An 11,181-nucleotide genomic window follows, 5' to 3' on the forward strand; every position below is an offset into this window, starting at 1 on the left:
GTGGGAGACTATCTTTCGGGCTCATCGCCGGGATTCCTTGCCTGCTACGAGCGGCTAGGGCCAGTTCAAACTCGAAACAATAAGCTTAATTCTAGATAGAGACCATTGAGCTTATCCCTAATAGGCTTCCGTTGCGCTAATGCTGTTGACGGGAACTTGCTTGCCACCTCTAATTCGGAAATTCATGGCGTCGATGCGGCGTCTGTAGGCATACTCGGCCGGACTCTCTCACCACAGGAAGCCCCCCTGCTCAAGATCTTCGAGGTCCATAATGTCCATTCTCCCCACGCTCCTTTGTCTTTTTTGACCCTTTTGATTCTGTGTCTCGTTTGCAACTTTGAATTTGTGGAGTCGAGGTTCCTCCTCCTCTTAGTGACCAACCGTTGTCACGTCCATTCGCTCCAGAGACCACACCAGCGACTTTTCTGTCACTGTCAACATGAGGTTCTCTCTGCCTCTTGCAGCTCTGCTGCCAGCGGCTGTCCATTCTTTTAGTACTACAGATATGCTCCAGGATGCCGACGTGTCACAGTCGGGATACCTCCCTAATCATAATATCGACCCCAGCAAGCTGAGCTCATACACCCTGAGCTATTCCAAGACATTCAACACTGCTGAGGTCTTTTACGCCAAGCCTCTCGTCTGGACACCAAGCGGCTCATCGAGCGAGTACGTTATTCTTGTCTCGAATCAGAATGTTGTTCGGGTTCTTGATGGAGCCACTGGAACCACGCTGTATACTCGCAGTCTCGACCCGCCATTCCTATCCGCGGACTCAAGCTGTGGAGACATACCCAATACGATAGGGATCACTGGCAGTCCTATTATCGATTCTGCGACAGATATCATGTATTTCTACTCGAAAGGTTACAAAAATGGCGCCAGCAGCGGTGGCACAATCAATGGTTTGTCTCCTATGTTCACAGTACCCCCTTTCCCTTGTATTGCTACATACATACGTACTCTCTTTATAATCACATGCATGTCAATGCCGTGTATGCCATGTGTCTTCTCAGCAAAACATGGCTGACTCTCTTCAAGGACAATACAAGCTGTATGCCGTCAAGCTTCCGGCCTTGACAGATGTTGCTGGCTTCCCTAAAAGCCTCGAGGGAATAGCTGCGACTAATGATAATACACGGTACTTCATCGGTGGCACAGTCTTGCAGCGACCCGGTCTTGCATTTGTTGGTAATAGCATTGTTGCCGGCTTTGGAGGTGTAAGTCTGTTTCATTACTAGCGCTATCGAAAATCAACCATACTAATTCACCTCAAGCAATGTGACAACTTTAATTACACTGGACTCTTAGTCACAGCTAGCAAGACTACCGGTACGGTGACGAATATGCAAGCGATGGTTGCAAGGCCGGGTGCTCCCTCGCCCCAGCCTACCGATATCCAGGACCAAACAGGTGGCAAAGCTGGTATTTGGCAGTCAGGCATGGGTCTCGCCGTTGACTCAGCTAAAAGCCGTGTGTACTTCGTCACTGGAAACGGACGTGGTCCAGGAGATCTTAAGGGGTCTGCCGGTGTGGCAACGCCGGGCTCAACGAAGATCAGCACACTCGAACAGACTGTGGCACGCTTCTCTGTGGATGGATCGGGATTGCTGACGCAAGAGGATTGGTTCTGTCCGGTTGAGTATGACAACTTAAACGGCAGTGATGGTGACTTTGGCTCGTCTGGTGTTGCGCTTCTTGACCCAGCTACCTTCTCGGGTGGCGGAGTGAACAGGCTTGCTGTTGCCACGGGAAAGAATGGCAAAGTGTACATCATGGATGCCGACAGTCTTGGCGGTTTTAGGATGGGCAGTGGCTCAACAGATGGAGGTCAGTATAAATCGCATGCTTGGGTTGTGCATCGTATTGCTAACACGTAATAGTCATTCAAACTCTCGACTATACCGGAGCCTCATTCTTTGGTGGCATTGGTAGCTATCCCGGTGGTGGAGGCTATATATAGTAAGTCATATCATATAGCAAAGTTTGGTTCAAGCTTCACTGACTATTCAAACAGTTTCATCCCTACCAATGGTTACCTTTATGCCTACAAATTCTCTATTCAAAATGGCAAGCCGAACTTTGCACTAGCTGGCAAGAGTGCCCTCACTTTTGCAGGCAAGTGTGTTCCGACTGTGACGGACTTGAATGGCCAAGCCGGTACTGGTGTGGTCTGGGTTTCGGATGTCAATCAAGGACTGTTAGCGTACAATGCCATTCCTGTAAATGGTGTATTGCAGCTTTACACAACTCCCGCGACGGGACGCCTCTCCAAGTTCCAACGTCCGGCGTTCGGCAACACCCGAGTCTATACGACATCTCAGAATAAGCTGTTTGCTATTGCGCCTCCAGGCACACCGCCGCCGCCCCCGACTGTTTCCAGCGTTTCATCCACGGCCCCGGCCACTACCAGTTCCAAATCGAGCACGAGCTCGACAAAATCGTCGACGCTAAGCTCATCGTCCGTAATCACTAGCACGTCCAAATCCTCGTCATCGAGTCTGGTTTCGACGTCCACTAGCACGTCCAAGGCGTCATCATCGAGTCTAGTTTCGACGTCCACTAGCTCGAGCAAGCCAACGTCAAGTTCCAGCTCATCCGTCGCCACGTCTAAGTCTTCTAGTTCGTCTGTTGTTTCTACAAGCACGTCGAAGGCATCCTCTTCCACTACTCTGGTCACAAGTACTTCAAAATCGTCATCCACTGTGACCCCTAGTAGCTCAAAGAGCTCCTCCGTCGCTTCATCTTCGACTTCCAGCATACCCATTTATGCACCCACCATTCCAGCTGGCAAGCTAAGAACCTATAATTGGAACATAACGTGGGTAAGGGCTGCTCCTGATGGCTTCGCTCGTCCATTCATCGGCATCAACGGACAGTGGCCTTGCCCGTCGATTGAAGTCAACCTAGGAGACGAAATCAAGATCAACGTATGGAACAACCTGGGTAACGAGACGACTGCAATTCATTTCCATGGTTTATTCCAGAAGAATACTACATTTGAGGATGGTCCGGCCATGGTCACGCAATGTCCCATCCCGCCGGGTGAATTCTTTGTCTACCAGTTCAAGGTGCTACAAGCAGGCACGTATTGGTACCACGCTCACGTTGGCGGCCAGTATATTGATGGCTTCCGTGGCCCGCTCATCATCAAAGATACTCAGGCGCCTTACAAGGTTGATCAGGAGGTGACGCTGACGTTGTCGGATCTGTATCATGACGAGGCGCCTTACCTGATCAACTACTTCCTGTCGTCAGACAATACTGACACAACAGGCGGCGCAGAGCCTGTGCCTAATTCAGCACTAATGAACGAGGCTCAGAACGTTAAGTTTTCCATCACTCCAGGAAAGAAGTACTTGTTCCGGATCATCAACATGGGCGCCATCGGGGCACACTACCTTCAGTTTGACCAGCACACAATGACGATCGTGGAGGTTGATGGTGTTTTCGTCCAGCCGTATGATGTGCAACAATTGTTTGTTGGCGTGGCGCAACGATACAGTGTCGTGATACAGGCGAAGGCAGATGCAAGCAAGAACTACGCCATCGTGGCATCGATGGACAGCGACATGTTTGCGTCGTACCTCATGCCCCCAGGAATGAACACCAACGTGACGGGGTGGCTAGTCTACGACTCTGCAAAGGCTCTACCAGCACCTCCAAGCCTTCAGATCCAGCCTTTTGACGACAGCGTGCTGATTCCAGCTGATCAAGTACCCCTAATGGATCCGCCATCACAGACGATCTACCTGACCGCATCGTTTGGTGCCAACGAAGCCGGATCAACTCGCGGTCTATTCAATGGAGTTACCTATGTGCCGCAAAAGGTTCCCACCCTGTACACTGCTCTGACTGCGCCGGCCAACGTGTTGAATGACCCGACGATTTATGGCACCAACAGCATACCATTTGTGCTGCCATACAATTCCATCATTCAGCTTAGCATCAACAACCACGATGACCGCGCGCATCCTTTCCATCTGCACGGTCACAACTTCCAGGTGGTCACTCGTGGCTCCGGCGGGTCAAACTTCCCCGGCTTGTTCGACGCTCGCCCGCTGCCAATGCGCCGAGACACGCTTGTCATCTATGCCGAGAGCAGCGCCGTGATCCGCTTCAGGGCCGATACCCCGGGCATCAACCTATTCCATTGCCATACCGAGTGGCATGTGGAGAGCGGATTGACCGTCACGTTCATTGAGGCGCCGACCGAGCTACAGGCCATGAAGCCGTACATCCCCGTCAGCCACCGCGATGTTTGCGACAAGCATGGTATTCTGAGGAAGGGTAACGCGGCTGGCAACAGCAAGAATTGGCAGGACCTGACCGGGGCAAACACCGAGCCGCCAGCCAGTGAATGGGGGTAAGTTCTATACACCCTGGTCTTAAGATTGAGATAATGTTGAATGCTAATGATGACAATAGCGCTCTTGTCAATCCACCAACTAGCCGATGATTAGCGACATTCACCTTCGCTTCATCTTTCGTTTCTTCTCGGATATTTGGTGGGCGTTGGCTTGGGCGATGCTCGACTTTGCTTGGTGCGCAACAGCCCGTTACGGATTTGCTTCAGTTAAAATATAAATTGGATAATGGCGTCTTAAGTTTACAAACGAGGAAGCGTGCCAGCGCAGGGTTAGATAGGTCCGGGGCTTATGGTTATTAGGTTTAGTATAGACACGATCAATTAGCACATGACAAGACTTCATTTCGAATGTTGATACACAATAAATATACGTACTTTTGGGGGGTAAATCTCATCTGTTAACTTCAGGTTTCAGTATGGTGAACACGATACCCCGGCTGTGATTCAAGGTTCCCGGATCATTTCGTCATATTAAGATGAGTCTCAAGGCAATAACATCCATTATATATATCGAGCTTTATTATTCATAAAGACGATATGATGAATTTGGTGGATATCTTGTGTTACTTCACGCCTTCCTCCAAAACTCCTGAAAGTATCTCTGCCCCGTTGCCAGGCCAAGCTACGATGCTATCTTCCTTGATTCGTCAAGTAAATGCAATATTAGACACGCGGCCAGTGCCGCATTAAGTTAACCTTCTAATTACAAAATTACCGGATCTCATTCAAGTCATCCTCTCGTATCTTAGCCCGGTAGTTCTGCTACTGGCGTCAGTACATCCGGTCGTGCGTGGTGTTGCCTGCCGGGTGTGCTATCCGGTGTCATCGCCGACACAGCTGACCCGCGCTTCGACTCCAGCTCCATTTGCTCGCTAAGAGATATTGGTGTGTCGTTCGTTGCCAACTCGGAGCGCATCGACCACGGCCGCGCAGCCCTGGGCTCCAGCTCGGAGATGGCTGGGGTTGCGGGGGTTTGCGGCGTGCCGCCGCTCGGAGGGATGCCTGACGTCCCAGAATCGTGCTGATCCAACTTGGGTTCGCCGTCGTCCAGCTCGGCTGCGGCCGCTTCCTTACGCTGGCGTCGACGGCGCTGGAGGAACAAGAATGCTACGACCCCAAGAAGGAGAAGGCAACCTGCTGCGGCGCCGATACCAATGCCGGCTTTTGCCCCGGTCGAGAGGCCTGCTGAACTATCGCCCGTGGAAGAAGCTGTTGCCGACGCGGATGTCGCCGTGGGAATAGAGCTCAATGTTGGGGATGATGATGCCGATGTTGAACTCGAAGATGTCGTGGACAGTGATGATGTGCTTGTTGGGGCTGTGGGGAAATGGCCGCTGGCCCAGGCGATTGTCTCGCCAGTCGCCGTCGGCAGAGAGGCGATGTTCTCTAGAATGGAATTATCTGTGAAAGCAACCGTTCGTGATGTTGACGGACACCAACACGGATCGGGACTGGTAATTGTCTTTTCCTCGGCTTCCTGTTGGCATGCGTACCATTCGAAGCTCGTTCCGTTGCAATAAACTAAGCCTGTCCATGGTGTATCTACAACCGGTAAGCAATGGATCATGAAGCAATACGGCGCCATCGCGGACTGACCTTCAAATGCGCCCTTGTCGGGGCAGCTCTCATCCTGATAATCAGGGTCGCTACAACCCGAAAGATAGGTCACCTCGTATTCAATGTTATAGCAGGCATTGCTTCCAAGGCAATTGTCGCCTTTTTGGCAGCAGGAGACATGTCCATAAAAGTCGTTGCCGCAGGGTATAAACTCGGAGGACGCCTCGATGCCCGGGGCGATATAGCAGGTGCCGTTGCTGATATAAATGTTCGGATCGGGCATGACTGAGTTTTTGAGTGAGGCAAAGGCTTCAATAAGCCGTCCGCGCGAAACCCTCTTCTTAGGGAATCTAGTGAATTTAGTGAGGCCAGTCTGTAGGTGGAGGTGGGCGCGCGAGAATCGCAAGCTGGTGGTGAGGCAAGGTGAGTGCGCGACCGCACACTAAACCTGCTGCAGCTTCAGTGTTTGGTAGTTGGATGAGGAAAGAGTGATGCGCAGGAGAAATTCCCTCCAACCGTTGCCCCAAGGAGGAGAAAATGGACTTGTTTGCTAGCTGTCGGTGGAACATCCATCCATTCCGCCTTGCTCTTCTTTTCTGGGAAGTTCAGATCGAATGCCATCTGGGTACAGGGAAGTTCACGTCCAACGCCCGTATTTCAGGGCCGAGATACAAGGTACTGTGTATATCGGCTTTCCATGGAAGCTGTGTACAGCATGCGTAAAAGACAGTGTGGGCTGTCCGTGCACTGTACGCATTCGCTGGCAACGCTAACAGCTGGAGGGGCTGAACTCAGTGGGCTTCAGTGAACGTTTTCTCTACGGGAGCCCTCTCTTTGAGCACCTGTTACACATTTGGACTCAATCGAGACCGACTTGGATGATATGAACAGTTATTTTCAACTATTTTTTAGTTCATTGCTCATACCTTTGCGCGGTTTTCCAATCCACAGGACTACCTATAGCCATTGCTTATTTCCATGTTGTGAGACGAAGCTACCACCGTGCCCAGATTCGAGACTCGCCGAGTTAATGACGGTTAGCATTAGCTTGACAGACTCTGCTGGGGTGATGCGACCATGGAAATGAGGCGCATAACGAGCGAATTTTGCTCCTAGGGCCATAGCATTTTTTATTTGCTCTTCGGTCACTTTTAAGGGTGTTAATACGGTATTACAAGAGAAATGTCGCGGGACTTAGCTCTTACAGTTCTTGTCCTGTCCCACTTCGACAGCTCCTGGAGCAATGCTTAGGAACAAAACACCCTTTTCTGCATACTCAGCGCTGAACTTTGCCACGGCCGTGTTCATGGCTGCCTTGCTGATTGTGTATGGGCCGGCAACATCAATGCCATATCCTGTCGTAAGGTCGTTGTCTGCGAATCCCGACGTAAGGCTGATTACTTTCTTAACGCGGCCCTTCATGATGAGCGGCGTGTAGAGATTGAACAGATGGATATTTCCTATGACGTTAATGCGAAAGCATTCCAAGAGATCCTCCTCGAGTCTCTGATGATCATTGCCCCTATTTACATCAAAGTATTCGGTCAGAAGTCTGGGTCGACAATTTGAGAGACGCAGGGACAAGATACGTACAAGCTGCCCAGGCCATGATAAGCAGACCAACCAGAAATAAAGCCTGCGTTGGCAATAAGATAGTCGAGCGATCCGTTGACGATCGCGGAGACTTCATCCACAGATTTCTTTTTTTTCGCATAAGCATCTGATCTGGTAATGGTGACGCTCAACTTTTACCTTTAACGCATCGTAATCCGTGATATCAGCCTGGATGATATGAACATTGGATCGACTCCCTAACTCCTCGTTGATCTTCTTTTCGGTCGCGGCCTTGTCACGGACAAGACCGATGATAGTATTGGCCGAGTCTGCAGAGATTTGATTGAGGAACTCGAACTGAATAGTAGTCAGTCCATCAGCTCGGGAAGAAGTTCGCTGGCCAAAGCACTTACTCCAATACCTCGCGACACACCTGTAATGACATATGACGACATGATTAGAAAAGATCAGGACCAAGTGTTGATGAAAGAGTTATTACAGATTTTAAGAGGATGTGTTTTTAATCCAACCCATTCCACTTCGATTTCAAGCGGCTCGCCGTCCTCTTGTATATTTGCAAAATGAAACTCAACTGGATGACAAAAAGAAGCTTCATTGAAAGATATTTGAAGTACCTAGTACTTGAAATATTGCAGTCGCTCTAGAGAGCAAAGCAAATGTCGACGCTATCACCACTGTTGTTCGAGTCACGAGTACATGATGCCTCCAGTACGTTAGTCGGGTGTAAGTGGTGTATCATTACTAATACAGGGAATAGCCCCACAAATATCGCGCGAACTTACCTTGGGTGGAGCCGTGGCCCCCTAGTTCTGACCAATTGGATCGTCTGAGAATTCCAAGGTCTTTCTCTTTCATATCCAACATCGTCGTCGGTATTCATCTTTCGCTGCGTCCATGCAGTCATTCCAGCTCTAAATCCTTAGATTGCAGAGAATCAGCCCGACATGGCCGAAAACTACCTAGTTGGGGAAAGCTTGGCGGCCATTGGCTGCTGGACCTGTAAAGGTTGATGACAAATGTACTTCCTTGCAGCGAATTCGACTGATTCTGTGGTATAGATCGCAGAGTGCGATGTGATCGCCGGTTGCCAGGTTGCCTAAACTGTGCTCGAGTCAGAACGAAATGCCAAGGTTATGGCAAACGCCTCTTCTGGCCCCGAGAAAATGATCCGAAACGGTCGATGATCGTGAAAGTGTTACCGCGGAAGGAGAGTAGAAGTAGACCTTCAAAATTTCACATCATTGATACGTCGTTCCGGGACTTACAAATACACAAGTTCTTGGCAGACCCAAGTACTCGAAGTAACCTCTTCCAAAGAAGGTTGAGTGCCAAGGCATGGCTGACGAGAACACAGGGATGTCCAATCCAGCATGGACTCTACCTGAACAACTCCTTACACCTTACTCGTCATGGAAGCCATACCCATTAGAGGGAAGAGCAACGGAACTAATTCGTTATTGTATGTGCGGCTATCGAATCGCTTACACACACACCAGAGACTAAGTAGCCCGACAGTTACATCCACTGCTTTCTCCTCGATAGTTACTTTTGATCAAGACTCAGGACATTTCCGAGATCTACTAATTCAAATGGCATTATCAGATGGTACGCTAGGCTCTCAGGCAGTCTTGTTTGCCTTGCTTGCCTTTTCTTCGCAGTCACGGGATGGGCTACAGTCGCGAGCCGTGGAGTTCAGGACTTCGGCCATCAGAGCGTTGGCGAAGTCCGCAGGAACTGGTGCTTTGAGCACACACGAGGCAGCTCAACATGTCGCGGCGGGTATGCTTCTATGCTCATTTGAGGTTAGTTGAGGTAACCCACATTGGTAGGCTTGGGATACTAAACCTGCCCAAGATCCTGGCAGCTACAGAAACAAGCGGACAATGGCTTTGGTACATACGAGGAGTCAAAGACATCATCCAAGCTAATCATCTCGAGAATCGAACAAGCACAAGCTTCGTAGCTGAACTGATTGATTGGGCGAATTATCATGATGTGATTGCTCAGTTTAGCGTTCTGCACTGGAGGCATGGTCTAGTGGATACAGCTCTCGCTAAGCAGCACGGCATCAAAGATTGGGTTCGGACTTATACAAAAGGGCCACGAGTAAGTCAACTGATGAGGCTTCTATGAGTAATACTAACACCGTGCTCAGTTGACTGACCGGTCCCGCCCATCTCACCGTATCTTGCAGTTTCTATCAGATATTTTCGACGTACTCATTCAAGCAACCGAACAACGAGACATTACAGAAGACTACATCAATCGCCTTAACATGCTGGAAGGCAAAGCCACCACTATTATGGAGGTTTCTCAGAGATATGGGAATCCATCACCTGAGACAAACCAAAATGCAGCAGATATGATCAGACTATATCAGATGGCAGCATTGATTTATCTTGCACGAGTCACCGAATGTGTGTCTGGGGAGGCCCGGAATCTACAGATTCTCTTGGATGAAGCTTTTTCTACCTTATCTCGGATGGACAGCTGCGAGCTTCAGTTCCCTCTCATCATCTTGAGTTATGAGGCGCGGACTGACGAACAGAGAATGATGATTCTTGACTTAGTCCACAGAACGGAGCAAAATACGTATGGGCGAAGCATAGATTGCTTGAGACAGAGCTTGAAAGCTCTTTGGATACAAGAGGACCTTGTTTCTGATGAAGAATTCGTGCCAAAGTACATGGACAGAGTGAGCACTATCATCAGCTTGACGAGATTTGTTCCTAGTTTAGTCTAAGAATTAGAATCCCTGTATGAAGATATCAATGTTAGAAGTGAGAGATTCTCATACCAATGTACCGTTACTTAATTACCTCGGAGGAAGAAAATCAATCATGATTTGGTCACATTATGAGTAGTATTTGGTACCTTGAGTACTCAGTCATCGAGGCTACCTACCTAGGTAGGTATACTCATTGAGGGAGGCGCCTGTTACTACTACAATTCATACCTCTAGGCGCCCCAACAATTGGAGTTGTTAAGGTACGGAAGAGATGGGAGCATCTAAGACATTCTTCACACTGTCCCCGGGCCCCGCAGTGACTTTGAGCATGAAAGAATGCCCCTCGGGTCACTGTTGGTCACCCGCAGGGCTTGGCCGACGTCGATCCCACTCAGGAGAAATACGAGATTTGACGGGGGAGCTCTGGTTAGCCGGAGACGATGCCTCTCCAAAGGCGATTAAGGTCAGCTTTAGTGTCACCGCAGCGGCGTATTAGGTGCCGCAACCTCCCGTCCGTTCGCTTAAGCCGGCAGCACCGCCACCGTTGCGCACCAAAACTTCTCTTTTGTCAATCCGGTTGACTTATATCCACAGAGTACTCACAACCTCGCAATTACCCCTAGAGCAGGGCAAGGACTCTCAATTGTCTTCTTAAACGCCAGGAGGCTACAGATGGAAGTGCTTGACGCAAATGTAGCAACCATCAATGGGCAGCAGTTTCGGCGCTCGTAGGGACGGGCGGCCAGCGTGCCCCTTTCATAGCCCAGCCGATTGTGCCGGGCGTCGCAGAGTGAGACCTCGGTCAGCTTCACTGGCCACGCTGCCACGGAGCAGCGGGGAGCTGCAGATCTTGCTGCTAATGTGCGCGATACAAGCCGGTATCCCAAAGTATCCGTCGCCCTCATTCTTGTGGGCCAAGCCCCTTACATCGTTTGCCGGCCACTGTAGATGC

At 50.0% G+C, this 11,181-nt stretch overlaps 2 protein-coding genes across 2 annotated transcripts; one reads left to right on the top strand and one right to left on the bottom strand.

Annotated features, from left to right (window-relative positions):
* Positions 1–505: 505 nt before the first annotated feature.
* On the top strand, positions 506–4,459 carry UCRPA7_5985 (putative multicopper oxidase protein; the record flags this gene model as incomplete). Its single annotated transcript, XM_007918528.1, has 8 exons — positions 506–905; positions 1,042–1,220; positions 1,278–1,830; positions 1,884–1,962; positions 2,018–2,200; positions 2,353–2,461; positions 2,988–4,366; positions 4,429–4,459. The coding sequence occupies 8 exons, from the start codon at positions 506–508 to the stop codon at positions 4,457–4,459; spliced, it is 2,913 nt and encodes a 970-aa protein (XP_007916719.1).
* Positions 4,460–7,120: 2,661 nt separating this feature from the next.
* UCRPA7_5987 (putative short chain dehydrogenase protein) lies at positions 7,121–7,935 on the bottom strand (the record flags this gene model as incomplete). The annotated part of the gene is made up of 4 exons (XM_007918529.1): positions 7,121–7,448; positions 7,520–7,626; positions 7,679–7,837; positions 7,894–7,935. The coding sequence occupies 4 exons, from the start codon at positions 7,933–7,935 to the stop codon at positions 7,121–7,123; spliced, it is 636 nt and encodes a 211-aa protein (XP_007916720.1).
* Between the last annotated feature and the right edge of the window lie 3,246 nt (positions 7,936–11,181).

This window comes from Phaeoacremonium minimum, assembly GCF_000392275.1.
Source record: "Phaeoacremonium minimum UCRPA7 unplaced genomic scaffold PA7_03_scaffold_447, whole genome shotgun sequence".
In the NCBI taxonomy this organism is placed as follows: domain Eukaryota; kingdom Fungi; phylum Ascomycota; class Sordariomycetes; order Togniniales; family Togniniaceae; genus Phaeoacremonium; species Phaeoacremonium minimum.